Raw genomic sequence first — 20,266 nt, 5'->3', positions numbered from 1 at the left:
ATTGGAAAACTTCTAGATCAAAGTCGCATCTGTTTGCAGTAATGATCTGAAGGCGTCATCTAGAGAACCGCTTCGAATCTCACCACCTCGGCAATGCGTTGTCGTACACACCGCACAACCGTCTTCCTGTCGTGACTCGACGCATGTGAGGCGCAACTAGGTCTACTACACGCCCATCCCTACAATCTTAATGATCATAAGCTCATGAAACGTCTTGTAGACTAGGCTGTTTAAGGCATAGTCGGCCGTGTTAAAGACGGCCGGAGGGTATCGCGGCAGCCTTGCGCAACGTGCGTATCAACCCCCCCCCTGCCTCGTGAAACATACTAAGATTGTTTTCTCCGATACTATCCCAGCACGCTCAGCCCTCCGGTGCTATGCCACTTGCAAAGCAACTATTCCCTGAGTAAATCAACATCCGGTACGGCAATTGCCCCTGGGCGCTGGCCAACAAGCGTCGCAATCTGCGAAACAACCTGGACCCAACGGAAGAACGCCTCCGCTGGGGTCATTACTTGTGGATGCAGGTCTGATTGCCATGCAGTTACCGGCTTCGCAGTGATGAGTGACCCAAGCACCGGCCCGCAAAACAAATGTCCGCCAAGTAGGCTGGCTAGTGGGTACAACCTCAAGCTGAGAATCGTGAGTTATAAAGGTGGGATGCTTTGCCGTTCTTCTAATATCCAAGCCTCGACTTGACATTCATTCACCCTTCCAACTTCAGTCTCTCTTTTCAAAGCAAACTGTGTTTGCATCCATTCATTTCTGCATCTATCTACTAGACAATGAAGTTCTCCATCTTTACCGCCGTTGCGGCGCTTGCTGGCTCAGCGTTCGGTGCTGATGCTGTTAAGGGCGCTGCTGAGGGTTTCGCCAAGGGCGTTACTGGTGGTGGCTCTGCTGCCCCCGTCTACCCTTCCACCACTGCCCAGCTCATCAGCTACCTCGCTGATGCTTCCCCCCGTGTCATTGTCTTGACCAAGACCTTCGACTTCACTGGAACTGAGGGCACCTCTACCTCTGCTGGCTGCGCTCCCTGGGGAACTGCCAGCAACTGCCAGAAGGCCATCAACAAGGACAACTGGTGCGGCAACTACCAGCCCAACGCCCCTAAGGTCTCTGGCCTCAAGTACGACAATGCCGGTGTTCTCGGTATGACCGTTAAGAGCAACAAGTCTTTGATCGGTCAGGGCTCCAAGGGTGTCATCAAGGGCAAGGGTATCCGCATGGTCTCCGGCGTCAAGAACATCATCGTCCAGAACGTCCGCTTCACTGATATCAACCCTCAGTACGTCTGGGGTGGTGATGCCATCACCATCGACGGTGCCGACCTTATCTGGATCGACCACGTCACCACCGACCTGATCTCCCGCCAGCACATTGTCCTCGGTAACGGTGCCTCCGGCCGTGTCACCATCTCCAACAACGAGATCAACGGTGCCTCCTCGTGGTCTGCTACCTGCGACGGTCGCCACTACTGGGGCCTGTACTTCACCGGTTCCTCCGACACCGTCACCTTCAAGAACAACTACGTCCACCACACCTCCGGCCGCTCCCCCAAGGTTGCTGGCAACACCCTCCTCCACGCCGTCAACAACTACTTCTACGCCATTGCTCACGCTTTCGAGGCTGACTCCGGCGCCCAGATCGTTGCTGAGGGCAACGTCTTCCAGAACGTTGACCAGCCTGCTCAGGCCGGTCTTCCTGGTAAGGTCTTTGCTTCCGGCTCCAACAACGCTGCTTGCAAGGCTTACCTTGGCCACAACTGCGAGATGAACGCCTACGGTACCTCCGGCACCCTTGCCGGCACTGACACCAGCATGCTCGCCAACTTCAAGGGCAAGAACATTGCTTCTGCCTCCACCGCCGCCGTTGCCAAGAACGTTGTCAACACCGCTGGTTTCGGACGCATCTAAGCTACTCGCCCGTTTTGAGCGATAGCTGGGAGGGCTGCAAGTCCTGGTCGCTAGACGACGCTGTAGATAACTTCATTCTCTGTACATACATTAGACTTCTATATACCACCTTACTTGTTCTTCAACATCACTCCTAGACTTCTTTCTCTCCACGTGAGCTACGAAACCATGCGAATTTGAACCGAGCGACAACCTTGCAGACAGCAACAGCCGCGTCATGCTCAAACTTCTCACATCCCCCATGAGATCCTGCAGTCTCGCAACACGCAATCTAAACAGCACAACAACGCCTCACGCAAAGCCGCCTACCCGCGTTTAACATACGCCCCCCTTGGCATTTGAAAGACGACCATCCATATGATCTCTCCATATTACCACCACGCAGGCATCGCACCGGCAATTACCAGCCGCCTTGGTGCGCACGCTCCCTGCCACCCATGCCGCGAATCCTTCGATCCGTAATGTGGCCGGGGGCGGTGCGAGACCCGGATACGGACTGAAACACAGAAGGACGTTCGACTCCTGCAGGACTCTGAACTGTCGAGGTCAAGGAGGTCCCGGGGAGGCGCAGCCCTGATTTCGTCGAGAATGTCGCTTTTTCGCGGCCGGTTGGATAGGTGTGGTCACCACGCGTCTCGTAAAGGCCCTGCCCGGTGCCCCGGGTAGCGAATTTTGGGGGTCCGGGCATTGGTCATTTCAACTAAAATGATGAACAGACCGTCCGGCGGAGCAATCTCGTAGGTAAGGCGGAGTGGAGCTGCAGCTGTAGGCTTAGCATGGGTTATTGATTAGTTGACTGTTATCTGCTCTTTTTGTTAGTGCATGTGTTGCCTAGTCCCAGCGGTCTGTAATGTTACGGAACATTTATTGCAGTGTAGATGCTAGGTTGAGACCCTACGAGTGGAGTTATGGTATGAGACGGGTGGATGGCGGATTCGTGGGCAACTGCGCCCTAGTCAAACAGTCGTTATAGATTAGATATCTACGCCATGCAATTCTAAGTGCATGCTCAACGCCGTGCAATGCTCATTACCCAATGCCATGTTTTCGAATGTTCAGTTTCAGCTCTTCTCTCCCCGTCCTATATTGCCAAAACACCGATGACGGCAACGACAAACGCAAAGTATGTCGCGGATGGCGTCAGAAGTGCGGTCGCGAGAGACGTGGCCCTACCACAACATTGACGGTCGTAAGTAACGTTGTTTGCGAGAGCAGCGACCTCGAAGACGGAGCCATTGACTGGTCCTTGATTGTAGAAGTCGACGAGGAGGAAGTTCGGTGCGCGGCCCCAATCAGCTATGACACGTTAATATCTGTAGATCCACACTACGGACGGGTGGTACTTACATGTACATTGGTTGGCCATCAGTCCAAGACTGCCTTGACCCTCAAGCCCGTTCGTCGTGTTTGTCGCAGCAACATTGGGCACCAATAAGCTCAAACCGGCAATTGCAATCTCCACGTTCAGGTTGTGGTTGGCCATGTACAGCATGTCCCTTGCCTTTTCATCACTAACACCCTCGGGTCGTCCAATCGTGCAAGGGAAATTGAAGTCTGTCGGAGAGTATGGTGTCTCCCACATGTTGTAGAACTCCCACAATAGATAAGGAACGGCGTCCGTGTCAAAGTTGTAGTCGATGAAGGTCACAACGCGCTTCTGCTGCAGCAGCATTTCTCCGAGAGTGGGCCAGTCTGCGAGTTCCATGGCAGTTTTCGGCGGCTGATAAATATACTGATACAGTCCAGAAGACCTGATGGGTTCGTCGAAGTTGGAAGATGTAACCAGAGGATTGCCGTTCCCGTCCTTTTGCTCGTAGTCGTAGTTGCCGAAGATAATTGTAACAACATCAAACGGATGTGCTTCGACCCACGCCACTACCTCCTTCAGGTAATCCTCGACCGTGCCGGCGTTGAGAAGATCGCAAGAGGTGTGGCAGTAGTAGAGTGTGCCGTTGACCATGTGCGCCTGACCCTGAAGCATACGGATGCCATCGTTCAACTGCTGAGTAACGCCATAGTCCTGGTTACGGGCTATGTTGCGCTCCTTAGTGAATGGTGAGTTGTGAGCAGCGACCTCTGTGATATTGGAGTATTTGCGATTGCAAAACTCGACATAGTTGTTGCATGGTTGTGTGTTCTGAGGCAGGGCTGCTGAGCCTGTGGCCGATCCTGTTGGTGTCCTGGTCCTGTTGCCTCCGCCGATGTTAATGATAGACTCGCCCGAGGATGCTGAAACGGTAGCATTGGCGGACGCTGTGCTTCCGGATGGCGCACTGGTCAAGGTCGCGAACGTGCTGCCCTCGAAGTCTGAAGGTACCGTGACCGATCCACCGAACTCGCCACCAGACAGCTGCCTTTGAGTGCCAGTCAGGGTGATGACGGACGGCGATGCTGAGGATGAACTACTTTGGCCAGCAGCGAAGCCTGCAAGCCAGAGGAAGGATAGTGTTGTGCCTCTCATGATCGACGCAAGGTCGAGTGTAAATATAGTGTTGTATTATGTAGCCCAACCCCGAAAGATGCAGTGGTATAAATGATGCAGGAACTCCAAGTCGTGAAAATTCGTTAGTGTCAAACAAAGCCTCCGGAAGCGAAGGAAATCGTAGGAAGACCCTAACAGAAAAGGCAGGCACAGGCAGCGGTAAGATACAGCACACGATTGTTGAGACCGAAGTCAGAGCGCTGCGGCAGTGCTTTTGAAGACCTGAGCTGGCCTGCGTCAACCTCCTTGATGTGACGTCTTAGCGCTGTTTTCGCGCCAGCTAAGCCCTGTAGCCGCATCACTCCAGCCATTGATTTGCAGAGCCGCACAAGCACTGCCGACCTTCCCTTTAGCGCGACACGTAATTGAGTCTGGATCGCCGTATGTTTTGGGGATGCTGGGGAGTGGGGATTGTGTTTAGACATGTTCCCTGCTCTTATTGATGAACCTAACACTCAATGTGCCAAGGTTGGCCAGGAACTATTTCATTCAATCGTTATGTATGTACAGAAAGGCATCGCTCATCCAACCCCTCAATGGGGTTTCCAGTACAATAAGAAGTGGAAAATTCTCCTCATGCCGGAAACCTCAGCTAGTCACGATGAGCTAGAGAACATCTGCTCAAACGTACTCTTGCCCTCCAGAGTCTTGATTTCACGCTTCAAAACGTCAACGCGGTAATTCTTGAAGGCCTTCTCGATGCGCTCCTTTGCAGCCGGGTCGCGTGTGATAGTCCTCGTCGCCGATGCGGTACCAGTGATCAGACCGAGTTCGCCGCCGAGGAAGAGGCCGGCGATCGAGAAGAAGAAATATGTCGCAGCATCGCCCCATCTCGAGGGTGCTAGTTGTGCAGAGATGTCAGGGATGGGTTCTGCGTGAAGATTAGTTTGCGGTTTCGTGAGCGACTTTGGTAGACTTACCAGTCCGGCCATCCGCAAAACGGAGCTCGACAGGCTTCTCCATCGCTCTGAAGGCCTTGAAGTAGGCCAGGCGCATCCTGCGCAACCGAATGGCAGCGAAGACACCAAGACCAAGACCGGCCATAGATGCAACAGTCGCGTGGGTTCCAACCTTCTTAGCTGCGCTCTTCAGAAGCTCCTGATCTTGTTGGCTCAAGCTGTTCAAAGTCAGAAGTGGCTGCGGCGAGCTGTCTAACAGCACATACTCATGATTGATGTGTTCCTCGGCCAGTTGGGCAAGGTCCTTGCTGCGCCCAGTACGGAATGCGGCCAATGATTCAGACATGTTCTCGAGGTGTTTTGACGAAAAGAAACTGGGTACGTAGAAGGTAGTAGCTTGTGTTGTAGGGTCGAAGCTTGACCGGCGTGGTTGCAGCTTCGACTTTTGCGCGTCGCCATGACATCACAGCGGCATTCGACGGGCTTTAGCTTGGTTGGGATACGACACGCGAGCTGAACCATCGATTTCCACGATCGCACGTTCACGTGTTACTTCCATTTAGTCGAGAAATCATGGACTTTCAATAGATTTATTGCAAGCTCTCTTAAGCCTGAGAAGAATTGTCATGGACCATCTAGTCACTTTGTCTTCGCACAACATGCCCTTCTCCTCGTGTCGGTGTTGGGAGTGAGCATAATTCTATTCACATTTGCTCTGTAACAGAAACAGCGTGTAGCGTAGAGCACTATGTGCCAGATTCGATAGGATAAAGTATATACAGAAGCTGAAAATCGCTCAATCCGAATGAGCCATCACCCTTCACGTTCTTAGAGAACCCTCTAAGCAGTCGCACCGGTGATTTTCACACTGTACTGCAACCCCTGGTTCAACTCGGCACTGATCTTGAACGGGTCGTACGTGACAAGCTCAGGCGTCTTAGCAATGACCAAGCTCACCTCGTCACCATCAGCGATCTGAACGCTGCCCTTTCCAGACACAACGTCGGTGTACGTAACGCCCGATGCATTGGACACCACCAAAGTAGCCGCATATCCCTGATCTTCTGCCGTGATTGCCACGTCAACAGAAGCTTCGGTGGCCGTCAGAGGGATGATGTTAGCGCCCATGTAACGCGGCGCGCGGGCGGATTTCACGGTGTAGTCTCCACTCGCACCGTCAAGGTTATCGTACTTCAGACTGGGACGCTGCGCAGTAAACGCTTCGTGTGCCTTGGGGTGTCCGATATCAACGAACGCCATATGCGCCCAGTAGCGGCCAACGACCTGCTGCACGGTGACATTCCCGGATGCTCCACCGAGTACGCGCTCGAGCGAATGCAGGGGTGTCTCGTTTGACTCGAGCTTATACTCGCGGATCATGCGGAGGAGGGTGTCGTTTCCAAGATTAGGGTAGTTGTCCGGGTTGTTCGTCAGGTATGCGATGAATGGCCAGCTCTGATAGTAATTGCCGGAGTCTGGGGTCCCATCGACGAGGACCTGGTGGCTGTCGCCTATGATCTTCTGTAGCTCGATGATCGAGTCGCCTTCCTCGCCTGACAAACCGTGAGCAGCACGTGCTGCGCTACAGGCTGGCGTGGAGGTGTATGTGTCGGCGATAAAGTTTGCGATCGGCTCCCACCATGCCCCGGTGTTTCCCTGGTTGATCCAGTTCTTCTCGCTCAAGTGCATGCTGTGACCGAATTCATGCACTACCACATCTGGCACATCGAGAAATTGGTCCACAACTTCTAGATAGGCGAGACCCGCCTGCATATCTGTGCCCTGCACACCGGCGGCACCGGGCAACTCAGACTCCTGCTTGCCGTACACGTTGAGCTTGTACCAGGGCCCAACTTCGTTGCCGATGCCGCCAGTGTTGAATGACAGACCAGGAGTGCGCCATCCCAAAGTTTCGACGAAGCAGGAGTGTGCTGCTTCGAGGTGCTGGAGGGTTTTGTTGGCTTTGGTTGACGTGGACGCGCCGACGACGCGGAAATGGGCTGACTCGACAAAGTTAGACCCACCACCGCCAATGCTGGGGTTGGCGGTGTATTCGGCGGGTGCTGCGGCGTCGGCACGGACGATGGGAGTAGCGGAAGAAGATGATATGACAGGAGCTGTAGAGGTAGCCGATGGATTCAACGACGGGACGGCAGATCGCTTTGGGCATGCATGAGGAGCGGCTGAAGCCAAGAATGCGCACTGCGCGAGTAGAAGAGAAAGGACCTGTCCTTTAGCCATTTTGGAAGTAATGAATGTAAAGATGAACGAATGAATGGTAGTGAGTGGAAAGATTCCTAGGGCGATGCAGCCGCCTTAAATTGTGGAGTGTCGTGACGCTGCTTAACTACCTCTAAGCTCCTCCGCGATCGTCATACGATGCACCCGGTAGCTCATTACAATGCAGTGTCCTTGGTTGCGGCGAACAGTCGAGTGTTAATGATCAGAGCTTGGCAGTGCTATTTCCTTCCGGCTAACAGGCCGTTGAAACACTCTTGGCGCGTGTGAGGTAAACGAAACAAGTTGTAATGAGACAGGGGCTGAGGCGGATGATGTGGTCCATGCACAAAAGGTGCGGGGATATTGAGAAGACTCCAGTGGTACTCATGTCAGGGGAGTTCGGCGTGGTGGTGTTTCTGAGATTCACAAGAGGTGGTTGTGAATGGGACGAATTTGTGGGTCGCTAGTTCTAATGATACATACCATGAGGGCGATGCATGCTCCTCGTATATACGCCATATAAACGCCGTACTATATATGCTGAGCTTGTAGATCGAAGGATCTATATTGTATTATTCATAGCTTTGCTTTTGGTTCAGAAGCTGAAGCGCTAGCTTCCTTGTTCAACGTGACAGTGCCATTAGCTGCACTTTCCCCGAAGAATATGACCTCGACCGTCAGATCGTCCCTAGGGTGTGTTAGAATATCCTCTCGCTCGTATTAATATCATGTGGTACATACCTGTAGCGTCGCGAGAAAGGACTGGGTAAGGTGAGCAGAGCACTCAACTGGTCCTGGTCCTTACCACCAAGGGCGTTGCGCACAAGATGGGTTGCAGCGTTCTTGTCTTCGACGACAAAGCGCTCGTTCAAGTTGGTCTTGGTGCCCCATTGTTGCTGGCGAATAGGCGCACGTTGTCCCGCACCGGCACCGTTGTCTTTCTGGTCGATGGGCAATAGCTTCTCAGAAGACCACCAACTCTTTAACCATGATTGTGTCTGCGCATTTCCGCCGTTAATGCTGCCTTGGGTATCGAGCCACTGGCCGACGAGACCTACGACCTCCTCATTGGTGAGCATTTCCCACAATCCATCAGTGGCCATGACAACAAAGTCGCCTTTCTCAGGCTCAACCTTGGTGGTGGTAATGATGGGCTCAGCAGTGACGTAAGGAGGAGTCTTTAAGAGAGACGATGGTGAACGTGCAAAGTAGGACTTCTTCAGCTCAGCGTTAGTCTCGAGAGACCATTTGTACGACGCATCACCAAAGGCACGGGAGGGCTCCAGACCACCAAGAATGCGACCGTTCCTGACGACGTTGGGCTCGCCGGGGTGCTCCTTGCGTAGGCGCTCCATCTCACTGGTGGTGCCGCCAGTCTGGTCTTCGGACAGGGGAGTCGCGGTCCATTTGCCATTGGCACCCCTGCGCCCAAGCACAGCGCGAGAGTCGCCCGTGCACGCCACACGGAGAAGCTTGGACCGGCTGTCGTAGAAAGAGAGTAGAGCGCAGGAACCAGAGAGAGCAGGGGCGAGCAATTCGGCGGCAGCGATCTTTGACTTGGCCTGCTTGACCTTCTTCACGGACTCGTGCACAATTTCGTTGTCGAGAAGCACAAAGCCGCTCTTGATAGCCTTGTCGATCGACTCAGGGGTTGGAATGCGCTGAGCAGGGTCGGCGAGTGCGCTCTTGTAGGTGGTGTTGAGCTCGCGTGCAACGTAGGAGATGAGTGTCTGGCGGAGTTTCGCCGATGTGACCCAGCCGCTGTGACCGTTAGCAGTTGCGCAACCAGGAGATGTTCGGGTATTCTGGGATCATTTACCTATGCCCGTCGAACACGCCCCAGAACATCCAGTCGCTCGCAGCAGCACCGTTGTCGGTCGCGGCCAGATTGGAGGGTACCTCAATGATCTGCTCAGCGTGGTCATCCTCAATTGGGGAATTCGAGGGAACTATTGACGGGTTAGTGTATGTTGGGGCGGTAAACGTTTGGAACTAGACGTCGTCCAGGAAAAGAAATTTGCTGCTCCAACTGTCCCAAGAAAACAGTAGTGAGAGCAACGGTTTAGCGAGCTCGGGGCTCGACTCGACACTGTCGCTGAGACAGGAACACAAGGCTTCCACTCGATCAATCTTATGTGTCTGTCCAAGGTGCACTTTTGCGCAAAATCGTGACCGTAGAGCTTGCATTGATAGGTATCCTTCGCAAATTAGGCTTTGAGCTGGTGTTCCTGAGACGTCTTGAGAATGTTCAGGTTTTTGTTGTTGACGAACGCCTTCCCGCAGGTGTCGTAGTCGACGCGTTTGAGCTCCACAGCTTCGGTCTACAACACGATCCTTTCGCGCTCGACGAAGCCCAACGCTGCCGTACTTGTAGAAGTTACGCTGCTTAACGATGAATGCCTCGTAATGATCCCTTCCAAAAGGTAGTGACTTGAAATCTGCCAAAGACGGCGGAAGCGCAGCTTGGAGCATGTGGAGGAGGCTGGGAGAGAACTCGAGCGCACACTCTCGTGCAATCACAGCTAGGATGTCGATCGTTGAGAGGATGATGGTGCAGACAGGGTGCTTGACAGTCACGAGTGTGCCGGTGAGGCAGAACCAGACAAGCTGGACAACATAGTCCAGCACATCGACAGTGGCGATTTGAACTCCTTCTATTGCCTCTGGTGTGTGGGTAGAGGCGTGCTGTGCCTGCCGGTGAGGGTATGGTGTGTCTATGTGAGAGAAGTCCGAGCTTGCAAGTGAGGCTCGAAGCACCATGTTTGAGGAAGGCACGAATGTCGCTCACCTCAAACATCGAAAAAATATGGGACGTCTTAACAAGAAAAGAGCGACTTACTCTGAACGACGTCGTAGCGCACGACGCCCTCTCCACGGCCCACCAGCCACGACTCCTCATTCTTGCGCAGCTTCGCCGTGGCCTGTTCAGGGTCCAGCATCTCTACCACGCGTCGCCCGTACTCGTCTGTCTCTTTCGATATGGGGCCCGTCCCCGTGATGGTGCCCGTGTAAAGCTCGCCCTGCCCGACAACGAGCGCCTTCCTGGTCGGCTCGACACCGGCCTGCGTGCTGAGACTGGCGGCCTGGCTGAGCGGAGATGCACTGGTAGTTGTCGACTGATTGCCGTTGTAAGCGTAGAAGGCACCGGAGGCGACGGCGGCAGCTACCAGAGCGCCCGTGATGGCGCGGTACTGCATCGACGAGGTGAGGATGGTCGGCGGTGGGGATGAGCGCCAGCGGCCACTTTGGTGCAGGCCGCGGTGTGCTAGCCCGCTACTCGGCGCCGTGAACGAGAAGGCGACACGGCGAGACGCCAACTTGCGTAGACACGGCCGACGGACAGAGCGCACTGCTTGGAAGGCTGCCCGACGCATGGCAGTGACGGTAGGGTGGAGTGGGCACAGTAGCTGCGAACCGTGGTTGCGGGTGAGAGCCGCTGGTGATCGTGACTCTAGCAGCCAATCAGCTGAGCCCAAACCAAAAAGCGGCTCTCATATCCACCACCACGTCGACGTCATCTTCTGCTACCACAAATAACTCCACAACTCAACTTTGGCAATTGCGCCCATACCACCAAAGTAATATCACCATGTCATCACGTGCACTCAGACGAGCGCAGAAGGAGCATGAAGAGAAGGAACTGCAGGAAAAGCTCGCCAGCCTGGAACAGGGCAGTGAAGAGTCAGAAGAGGAAGTTGCGCCTCAGCCGCGAACAAAACCAAGTCTGTTCGCCATGTTAGGAGATGCAGGCGACGACAACGAAGACGACGAGGAAGTCGACGAGGAGCAAGATGCACCTGCGCCTGAAACCATTATTGAGAGCACACCTGCTGCTAATCTCTCCAGGAAGAGCAAAAAGAAGAAAAAGAAGGGCAAGAACAAGACCAAGACGGATGCTCCACAGAAAGAAGCTACAGACACTGGACTTGATGAAATAGACCAAGCCCTCCTTGCGCTCAAGGTCACATCTGGTGGGAAAAAGGGCAGTGACGAGCCCCTGCAACCCGCCGTCAGCGAAGAAACACAGCAGCTCTTCTCTGCCCTTAGTATAGACACCACTCACCTCCACGCTACCAACGAGATGAAGAAGCTTTTCGGAAGGACTGCACTGCAGCATGCCGGCGACGACGAGCCCCGCCAGCGAGGGCCCCAAGGCATTGCTGCCCGTGTAGCTGGGCGCAACCAGCCTGGCTCGCGCCTCACTGGCCTTAGTCTACGGCGCAACATCTTCATCCAAGGCAAGGAAGAATGGCCGCGCGCAACGTCTGGCGGGCTGGGCATGGAAATCGTGGCGAAGTACGACGACGGGACAGTTGAGTACCGCTTCGTGCACAACACTTCCTACCAAGAAACGCAGCGCCAGTTCCACAAATGCGTTGCAAGCTACGATCCTGAGCGCATGATACAGCTTCTTCAAATACACCCATATCACATCTCCACGCTGCTTCAAGTCTCCGAAATCGCAAAGCAACAGCGCGACAACGCGTCTGCCTCCGACCTGCTCGAACGCGGCCTCTTCGCCTTCGGGCGCAGTGTGCACTCTACGTTCTCTTCATCCCTCTCCGCTGGTAAAGCACGCCTATCGTTTTCCCGCCCGGAAAACAGAGAATTCTTCCTCGCCATCTGGCGCTACATCGCCACACTATGCGTCCGTGCAACCTTCCGCACCGCATTCGAGTGGGCCCGTTTGATGCTTTCGCTCTCACCTGAAGAAGACCCATACTGCATGCGCCTCCTGGTGGACCAATTGGCACTTCGCGGCCGCTCCCCCGAATCCCTGGTCGCAATCGCAGAATCGGATGTGCTCGAGCGCTCGTGGAAAGTCCCGCCGAACATCGCCTTCTCTGTGTCCCTCGCACACCTGCGCCTCAAAGAACCTGTCAAGGCGCGCAGCACCCTCAAGAACGCCGTCCGCGAATATCCCTGGCTCGCCGCACGCCTGTGCAAAGAGCTCGATATTACGCCCATCCCGAAGCCCATATGGGGCAAGGAGCCCACGGACGACCTCCAGGAGCTGCTGTGCAGAATGTACGTCCCGCGTGCAAAGGACCTATGGAACACAACCGAGGGCACTTCGCTGCTCGTCGAGATCAGCTACAGTTTCGAAGAGCCCCTGGGCGACGGCGCGAACCCGTACTGGCTTGCGCCCATAGACGAGCTCGATCTCGCGCGTCACGTTATCCTGACAGATGACCAGAGCCTTATCTCCCTGCTCGATGTCGCCGTCAAGGAGAAGTACACGTCTGTCTCCGATCCGCTGCCGCCGGCGAACAACACGCCCTCGTACGACATCGCGGCTGCAGGGGGGGCGCGCGGCCAGGGTGCGCCAGGGGACCGTAATGCGCTGCTTGCGGATTTGGAGAGGCTGCAGCGCTACTTCCAGAACATTGACATCGAAGGACTTGTGAATGGGGGGCTGGCGGAGGGGAACCTTGTCAGGGCGCTGGCAGAGAATGGGAGCAATCTGGAAGAGTTTCGGCAGATTACTGAGAGGTTTCAGGTTGTGAGAGCGGCGCTCCTGGATGCTGGTGAGAACGAGGACGAGGAAGACGGGTCGGATGAATAGTTGAACATTGGACCCGTACAGGAGGGTAGCTCGTAGCTGTTCTGTAACGGCCGAAATCTCAATGGATACCCGTGAGCTAACAGCCGGAGGAACTACCACCCTGTATAAATGGTGCACAGACAATCAAACTACAGGTCAATTAAAGGCAATAAGTCTACGATTACCAATTACATATGCTCAGCTAAGGGTATCCAAGAAATTGCTTGTTCGCTCAAAACCATAATCAGGCTTGGTTCACTCGCGTATACTGGGGCTGACACTGAGACTCCTCTGCCTGCCGACCTCAACCAACACGTTCGCCGTCCCTGCCCTATCCTCAAACAGCTTCCTTAGGTCCTCTACAGACGCTTTCTTCAAGTTCAGCTTTCGCGGTCCCAAGCGCTCGGGTTCAGGTCTGTTGGTCTGTTCCAGGCTGGGCATGCGTTTCAGTAGCCCCGGGCTCACCGTTCTGGGCTTTGACGCATGGACGGGAAGGCTGGTAGACTTTGAAGAAGGGCGACCGGTCACAGGGTGGACATTTGTGTTTGTTGTTGGCGTGGGATAGACTGGTCGTGCGAGGCCTGTGATCTGTGGTGCTCGGTTGGCAAAGGGAACACTGGGCCTGCGAGTATCGGTCGCTGACGCAGGTTTGTGATCTAGTTGTGTGGGTGAGAGCGAGGTACTGGGTGAAGTGGTCTCGCTTCGTGTGTGCCAGGTAGGACTCATCCACTTTCTCTTATCGCTCGATGTGTCGATTCCAGGTAAATCGGTAAGACCAGGCAACGCCTGACCCTGCGGAAAGAAGCGATCGAGACCATACTCAGAGATTCTACGCGCATCGTTCTGCTTGTCCGTGGATTTCTCCACGTTGTCAACCTGCGCTGCTGTCAGGGCTTTCCTCTTAGGGAGAATGATTTGAGGAGCAGGAGCAGAAGCAGGAGCAGCCGGTGTAGCCGGCTTCGCGTCCTTTTCAAAAGACGAAGGAGCAGGGATAGGAGGTTTAGCTGCCGTACCAGACTTCTTCTCATCAGGAAAAGTGGCTCGTTGCCCTTGATCAAACTCGTTTCGTCGCGGCGAGAAGCCATCCGTGGTCGCTGCGTACGTTATGGGCGATTCAGCAACGTCTTCAGGTGCATCTGAGATCACCGTCGAGTATCGGGGAGGTACTGCTAAAGGAGGTGCTGGTTTTCTCTGCACAGAATCGCCAGAAGACTTCGCAGATGGGATGCGCGATCGCGGGGGTAAAGGAGGGGGTCTCGTCGCCGACGATGTGGCCTCTGTATAGTCCGTGTATACTTCAGGCGCCTTTTCATTATCTTGCAAGGTAATTCCACTCATCTGCTCGTCAATGGAGTCCCTGTCGTCCCCTTTGCTGACCTCGACGGGATCGTCCCACTCGCTCATATTACTGGGCAACTCCAGCTGTGCTTTGAAGGTAGCCGCTTCTTGGCCACACGCTTCTCGAAGGCCATGACCCCACATGTCGACGGCATGCGTAAAAATACGTCGGATGATAGAAGACATCTTAGCATCCTCAATCTGGTCTGGCCCACAGAGTAGCGCTGGCGCAAAGCAAACAGCAAGATTTTCAGCCGTCATCTTGTTCTGCTCTTGACGCGATGCCACCTCGTGGAGGAGCGGCAAGAGGTGTCTCACTACAATTTCCCTTGAGATGGCAGGCAAAAAGGACCACTCAGAGGCGGGCGAGAACAGATCGCGAAGCTGATCGAGGTCCGGGATCTGCTGCGAGTTCCCGAACAACCGCTTCAGGTCTCGGTAGGATTCTGAGGGGAAAACAGGCTGTCTCAAACTAGCGTACCACGCCTTGATCATCGCAGCTGCCATGAACACGGAGTAGGCATCTCTGGCGTCAATCTCTGCCAAGATCTCATCCTGATGCTCTGCTTCAGGGTATGTTGGGACTGGCAGCGATACACCGTTGTCCTTCCACATGATGAACTTCTGACCGCGATCGTATGCCTCCTTTAGTACCTCTCTCAGCTTGGAGTGAGCTGGAATTCGGAACAGGCCCTCAGAAGTGATGTTCTCCTCCATGAGTATGAAGCTGGTCGTCTCGCGTAGCACCCGTGGGAAGCGCGTAGTGCCTTTATTGGTGAAAGGGAATGGGTCGCGTGCAGCAAACGCACGACGCCCGCTGGCGTACGGGGCGAAGATGTCATCAGATATGCGGCGATCGGTGAGGTATGTCGAGGGCGGTATGAGGAGGTTCTCGATAGGAATATAGAGCGCAAGCTGGGTCAGGCTGGAGGCTACAGTTGTCAGTTTGCGTCGCCAAGGCGTGAAGTTCAAGACATACCGTGGTAGATCTTCCTCCTGAACTTGGGGCTGACAATCGTTGAGAAGATCTCGGTCAAGATGCGTACCCATGCTTTCTCATGTACGATATAGAGTCGCTGCAACCTCTTTCGCATGGCCCGAGACAGCACATGGTACGCCTGGAGGAACCAGCCCCAACCCGGCCTGTGCTTCTTCGACGTAACCGAGCCATCGCCGTCGCCTGCAAAGAAGATCACCTCGTATTCGAATCCCTTCAGCAGATCATCCTCCTCGGGCAGACGTGCAAGCACGTAGGGAAGAAGCTGATCAAAGTCGGTGTCGTGGGTGTCGGGGAGAGCAGCAGCATTGAGTATGAACACGGGCCTTCCTTCCTTGGAGGGAATGGGGCTGCGGTAAAGGATGGAAGCAGCGGCCTTGGCCAAGTCGACTGAATAATCTGAGCTCTGGCGTGGTGGAGGGACAGCGGAAAGCGACGAACTACGAAGACGGCTTGCGAGGTGCGCACGCATGCCGCTCATGGCGACGGATCAGGGGACAAAGTCGCCAGCCTGGATAAATCGAAGGGCTCACGCGATGTGAGTGTGAACGTGGAGATGCAGAGCACTGACACGTGAAGTGCGGCTGAGGAAGGAGCGGGAGCAATAGAGGGGCTGTAAACAATGACGTTTGGTCTGGGGAACAGGAAACAGGAGAAGGTACAAGCCACACTTTGTTTTGGGGCCTGTGCGCTCGCTGCCCGGACATGGCTGCGCTTGATTCGACTTACAATGCTTATTTCTCGTAAGTTTGAGCCGACTAAGATGTTTCTGCAACTAATTTGAGATCTAAATTTACTTGACGGGTCGACCGGCTACTACAGTCTTGTGTGTCATTTTGGCAAGGCAAGGCTACCATGTGTGTCGGGAATAAGACCATGCCATAGGCATTTGGGCCTCAGCGAAACAAAGAGACATCGCAAGTCAACGTGATAAGATTTGGCAAAGAATACATGTTCTAACTGGTTTGCGTAAACTGTAGCGTCCATATGCTTTAGTATCTTCTAGAACAAACACACATCTAAAGCCAGCCTAGACAATGCATGATAACAAACTACCAGAAATGCTATTAACAAATACTTTACTTGGTGTGAAATTGCCACAAGAGGTGGCCTGGTCCGATGTACCGCCATCGCCTAAGCGCTGCCATTGAGAGGGTATCAGTGAAATACGAAAAATGTGCACATCCAGCAGCCATCGGTTCGTATCTCCGTCAACTCATCGCGTTCGAGTTGCCCGCGCTATTATGCCACCACGAAGTATCAAAGTGCTCCTGTGCCTGTCCATCTTGCGCACCATGGCCACCGCGTTGGTATGATACTGGATATGATCCACCGGCCTGACCGTGTTCGTAGCCAGGCGCACTACTTACGTAGCCATTGACTCCAGTCTGTTGCCATTCTTCGTTGATCTTGAATCCGTCTCGCCCCAGTCGATCCCCCATGTTTCCTGTATGAAGGACGCTATCCAAACCCATTGGACTAATCTGCTGATAGTTGACACGAGGCAGGATAGGCGCTGGCATGCCAGCGATAGGAGTCCAAAACATCGCGTCGGCAGCCTCTGAGGTTGCCGTGCTTGTCGTTGGGATAGCCATAGACATGGACTGTGAATATGATGTATACGAGCCCATAGGCATGCCTGCGCTAAAAGCTGGCTGCGGGGATGTCGTCGATACTGTTGGCGATCCATGGTGTTGACTAGGAACAACAGAACCTGATCGTGCTTTATTATGCGGATTTGGCTGCATATTCATGTTGGCGAACATCGAGAGACTGCCTCTCCTATCAGGCTCAGGAATTTGGGAGTATCCACCTGGACCCTTTCGATTCACAAGGGTAACTGTGTTTGGAGCCACTAGAAGGGGGTCAGCGGGAGGGCTGGCAGCCCCCCGAGGGTTGTTAGGGTCACTTCGAGGCACGAGCTTCGAGTTTTCCAACTCTTCCGGCCAAGGTAAGTTCCAAGTCCTGGCAAGACTGTGTATGATGCGAAAGCTTCTCGCCCCGAAATAGTGGCATTCGTGCAGCGCTTCCAAGCCTTGCAAGCCTTCCACCAGATTTTGGCGTGAAGTCGGGTTGTCTTTCGAGTAAAGAAGGTGGACGATTGTGACGGAGAGAAGTATATGTGGAATCGCAAGATGAGCGGTGCGGAAGTCGTACAATGAGCGGTAGAGCCTGGTGAGCCCCGAGACTTTGTTCGCTGCTTCGATACATTTATCGCGGGGGTGCACGTCCGAGTGTATGAAGTCAACCTTAAGCACTGGGCGGAAGAGGTGAACGATCACTGTCCAATACAACATACTAGCCAAGGTTAGTGGTTGTCTAGAAGATTTAGAGTATTGCGCATACTGCAACGTGATTGTGTGAGGTTCCGGCTGCCGCCCTTCTAATCTCATGATGGATGGTAGCTTCCGGTACCATGCTTGATACTTGTTGTAACAATCCAGCAACTTTGTGCTCGTGAGTCTCTCCTTTGGCGCAAAAAACATGTGGTTGTTGTCGTTGATCATTTCTGAGAGAGCGGAGAACTCCTGCAAGAACATGCGGGTGGTGATGACCTTGGAGGCGCCATGGCTTGCTTCAAGAGGTCCACTCGACTCCTCGAGAATCGGTTTATCGAGTGTGATGGCTGCTCGGGGCAATTGAGCAATTCGACCGGCGCAAATAGACCATACCCTGTAAGATGTTAGGTTTCGTGTTGGTTGATAGACGTGAAATGCACACTTACGTGTCGACTGTGAAACAGCCCCAAAATGTGACTTTCCTGACCTCGATCTCACTCGGGGTCAAGCCTAAGGCAGGGCTGGCACTGTTATTCAAGTGAAGACCCAGCTCAACACACATACGGATGCATCTTCCTATGTACCCAAATCCCGCGCTGTCTCGTCCAGTACTTGGCTCGCGCATTGCCATGAGACACAGAGCTTGTGTAGTTGTAAGGTTGGATGTATCATCTTCTTGAAGCAATCTCTTGGCTTCTGCGAAAAAATGGTCTCCTGCAGTACGGAAGTTGGCAGGATTCGTTCGCGCGGCGGGTTCGTCCGTTAAATGGCTGGCGTAGGCGCAGATAGCGTTGACTAGTAAAGATGAGCAGTACTTGTTCCGCCCCTCTTGGAAGTCCTTGTAGAAGCTCTCGCGGCTGAAGAGGATGTAGAATGGATGACTCCACGTGAAGTAGAGGGTGAGCAATCGGTTGACAAAAGCTAGGTCATCTGTGACTCTCGTCCAGGTGGTCCCTCGTCTCTGCGCATCAGCCGTGTGCATTCGAGCAAGGCCACCGCCATAGTCCTCATCTTCAGTAACCAGTCCCAAGCTGGCAGAGTGACCGAAATGTCTGCTTTGCCCGGTCAAAGTGATTGCTGGTTTGCCCAGAAGCACGCTCAGGTCTGACTCCAGACTTTGCACGTCGAATGGAGAGGATGGCTGAGGTAGCGCAAGGGTGGTGCTGTGCCATGAGTGAAGAAGCGCCACTGTGTCGGCCTTGGGGTCCCTTCGAATCTGCTGGATGAAGTCAAGCACATTTTCCTCCGGGAGAGATCTGATGGAGTTGATGAGAGAGTCGATTGTCAGTGCATCACCTGTGTGTGACACGACCGCGGCAGAGGCTTCGCGCTTGGTGCCAGCTGACGCGGCGGATGAGGACTTGGAACGCCGGCTTTCGCTCTCCGCATCGTAGTGGCATGGGGTCTTATAGACCGCTGTGCATGTTGCGCAGAATGGCGTCGCGCCGTCACACTGGGAGATGTAAGCAGCTACGCGAGCCGTTGTGTGAACACAGAATCGAATCAGACCACTCCTCTAGAGTGGCCCGGGGGATCGAGCTCAGAAGCAGTCCGCGGGGGCGAACCTCCCGATCAGCCATTTAGTCTGGACGTGTACAAGCAACAACGTAAGATGTCCACTGACCTTGGACTTGCGCTTGCGACATGGCACACATGCGGACTGTACACATCGTCTTTTGGAGCCCTTGGACTCTCCCTGCTGGGCATCCCCGTCACCGGGCTGGGTGGCTGCAGCGCCGCGGGCCATAGCTACAGCGAGCAACAAGAGGTAAGAAAGAGACTCACGCGCGCTCCGAGGAGGACTAATTCAAGTTCTCGACATGCTGGAGCTTGCGCTGGTGATTCGCATCGAAGAGTTAGCCACAGTTTGTTTGTCACGGCAGGTGTAATCGGACTCGGTAGATGTGACGTGCGACTAACTGGCTTTGAGCCAACGCGCCTGCCTTAGTCGTCCGTTCCGCAGGCCCTGCTAAAGCAACGATCAGGCCCGGCACCGGTGGCGGAATCATCCTCCATGCTACAAACAGGGGCCATGGTAGGCTCGAAGGGTCTGCGCGTGAACTGTCTCAGGCTCGATTCCGTGTGGCTCTCGGTGAAGTTTGCCGCGCGTGGATCGTAACCCGGTACAGCATTTGTTATGGGAATTCGTATCGAAAACTCGACATTCCCATGTTTTAGCCGACTTGCGCCGCCCTCCTTTAGGCTCCAGACACTCTCAAGCTCCGGGTGCAGTAGAGGCTCTGTCGGGAAGACCGATGCAAGACCTAGTCTTCGGCCGTCCGCTGCCAGCCAGAACTTGTTGTCGGCGCCCCAGAGCGTTCCATCTGTCTATGAATGGGCGCGGCAGTCCGAAAGGTGATTAGCATGATGTGGCGAATATTTTCCACCTTCTCGACCGATCATCTGTGCTGCCTTCTCCACAAGGCAGCGATGTGCTGGATCTCGATGCATCGATGATGCCAAAAGGAACATGAGCTCATGGTGTGGAGTTCGCACTGAACAGCGTGCAACGGACTCTGCGCCTCAGCCAGAAGCGTGCGTGGAGGCCCTCGAGACGGTAGGGATCAGCTGCAGGGCTCCTGTTGAGTTG

The 20,266-nt window shown here is 54.3% G+C and overlaps 8 protein-coding genes across 8 annotated transcripts; 2 read left to right on the top strand and 6 right to left on the bottom strand.

Moving 5' to 3' along the window:
- The first annotated feature begins 417 nt into the window (after positions 1–417).
- Positions 418–2,116, top strand: C7974DRAFT_133118 (pectin lyase A precursor). Its single transcript, XM_046135419.1, has one exon. It carries the CDS (start codon positions 786–788, stop codon positions 1,914–1,916), a length of 1,131 nt encoding a protein of 376 aa, XP_046000524.1. The 5' UTR covers positions 418–785; the 3' UTR covers positions 1,917–2,116.
- An 881-nt stretch (positions 2,117–2,997) lies between these two features.
- On the bottom strand, positions 2,998–4,377 carry C7974DRAFT_305989 (PLC-like phosphodiesterase; the record flags this gene model as incomplete). Its single annotated transcript, XM_046138056.1, has 2 exons — positions 2,998–3,212; positions 3,264–4,377. The coding sequence occupies 2 exons, from the start codon at positions 4,375–4,377 to the stop codon at positions 2,998–3,000; spliced, it is 1,329 nt and encodes a 442-aa protein (XP_046000523.1).
- A 617-nt stretch (positions 4,378–4,994) lies between these two features.
- On the bottom strand, positions 4,995–5,643 carry C7974DRAFT_373721 (uncharacterized protein; the record flags this gene model as incomplete). Its single annotated transcript, XM_046140117.1, has 3 exons — positions 4,995–5,269; positions 5,319–5,515; positions 5,564–5,643. The coding sequence occupies 3 exons, from the start codon at positions 5,641–5,643 to the stop codon at positions 4,995–4,997; spliced, it is 552 nt and encodes a 183-aa protein (XP_046000522.1).
- Positions 5,644–5,823: 180 nt separating this feature from the next.
- On the bottom strand, positions 5,824–7,681 carry C7974DRAFT_132688 (uncharacterized protein). Its single transcript, XM_046135415.1, has one exon. The coding sequence runs from the start codon at positions 7,536–7,538 to the stop codon at positions 6,138–6,140; it is 1,401 nt and encodes a 466-aa protein (XP_046000521.1). The 5' UTR covers positions 7,539–7,681; the 3' UTR covers positions 5,824–6,137.
- Positions 7,682–8,093: 412 nt separating this feature from the next.
- C7974DRAFT_305776 (phosphatase 2C-like domain-containing protein) lies at positions 8,094–10,714 on the bottom strand (the record flags this gene model as incomplete). The annotated part of the gene is made up of 4 exons (XM_046138039.1): positions 8,094–8,205; positions 8,259–9,278; positions 9,337–9,466; positions 10,357–10,714. 4 exons carry the CDS (start codon positions 10,712–10,714, stop codon positions 8,094–8,096), a joined length of 1,620 nt encoding a protein of 539 aa, XP_046000520.1.
- A 333-nt stretch (positions 10,715–11,047) lies between these two features.
- On the top strand, positions 11,048–13,231 carry C7974DRAFT_422046 (Nulp1-pending protein-like protein). The gene has a single exon (XM_046144317.1). It carries the CDS (start codon positions 11,107–11,109, stop codon positions 13,081–13,083), a length of 1,977 nt encoding a protein of 658 aa, XP_046000519.1. The 5' UTR covers positions 11,048–11,106; the 3' UTR covers positions 13,084–13,231.
- Positions 13,232–16,084, bottom strand: C7974DRAFT_388644 (divergent CRAL/TRIO domain-containing protein). The gene is made up of 2 exons (XM_046141291.1): positions 15,380–16,084; positions 13,232–15,332 (listed from the first exon to the last, which is right to left on the bottom strand). The coding sequence occupies exons 1-2, from the start codon at positions 15,876–15,878 to the stop codon at positions 13,318–13,320; spliced, it is 2,514 nt and encodes an 837-aa protein (XP_046000518.1). The 5' UTR covers positions 15,879–16,084; the 3' UTR covers positions 13,232–13,317.
- A 524-nt stretch (positions 16,085–16,608) lies between these two features.
- On the bottom strand, positions 16,609–19,423 carry C7974DRAFT_306124 (fungal-specific transcription factor domain-containing protein; the record flags this gene model as incomplete). Its single annotated transcript, XM_046138062.1, has 4 exons — positions 16,609–17,695; positions 17,744–18,070; positions 18,123–19,129; positions 19,301–19,423. The coding sequence occupies 4 exons, from the start codon at positions 19,421–19,423 to the stop codon at positions 16,609–16,611; spliced, it is 2,544 nt and encodes an 847-aa protein (XP_046000517.1).
- Positions 19,424–20,266: the final 843 nt, after the last annotated feature.

The sequence above is a fragment of the Boeremia exigua genome (assembly GCF_020726555.1).
Source record: "Boeremia exigua strain MPI-SDFR-AT-0100 chromosome Unknown C7974scaffold_3, whole genome shotgun sequence".
NCBI lineage: Eukaryota > Fungi > Ascomycota > Dothideomycetes > Pleosporales > Didymellaceae > Boeremia > Boeremia exigua.
This window is presented reverse-complemented; position numbering and strand designations above follow the sequence as displayed.

Excerpts from the sequence above, each read along its gene's own strand:
- C7974DRAFT_388644 (XM_046141291.1), bottom strand. The coding sequence starts at position 15,878 with ATGAGCGGCATGCGTGCGCACCTCGCAAGCCGTCTTCGTAGTTCGTCG. Across the intron at positions 15,333-15,379 it reads CAGGAGGAAGATCTACCACG|CCTCCAGCCTGACCCAGCTT; the intron begins GTATGTCTTGAA and ends TGACAACTGTAG.
- C7974DRAFT_133118 (XM_046135419.1), top strand. The coding sequence starts at position 786 with ATGAAGTTCTCCATCTTTACCGCCGTTGCGGCGCTTGCTGGCTCAGCG.
- C7974DRAFT_422046 (XM_046144317.1), top strand. The coding sequence starts at position 11,107 with ATGTCATCACGTGCACTCAGACGAGCGCAGAAGGAGCATGAAGAGAAG.
- C7974DRAFT_132688 (XM_046135415.1), bottom strand. The coding sequence starts at position 7,538 with ATGGCTAAAGGACAGGTCCTTTCTCTTCTACTCGCGCAGTGCGCATTC.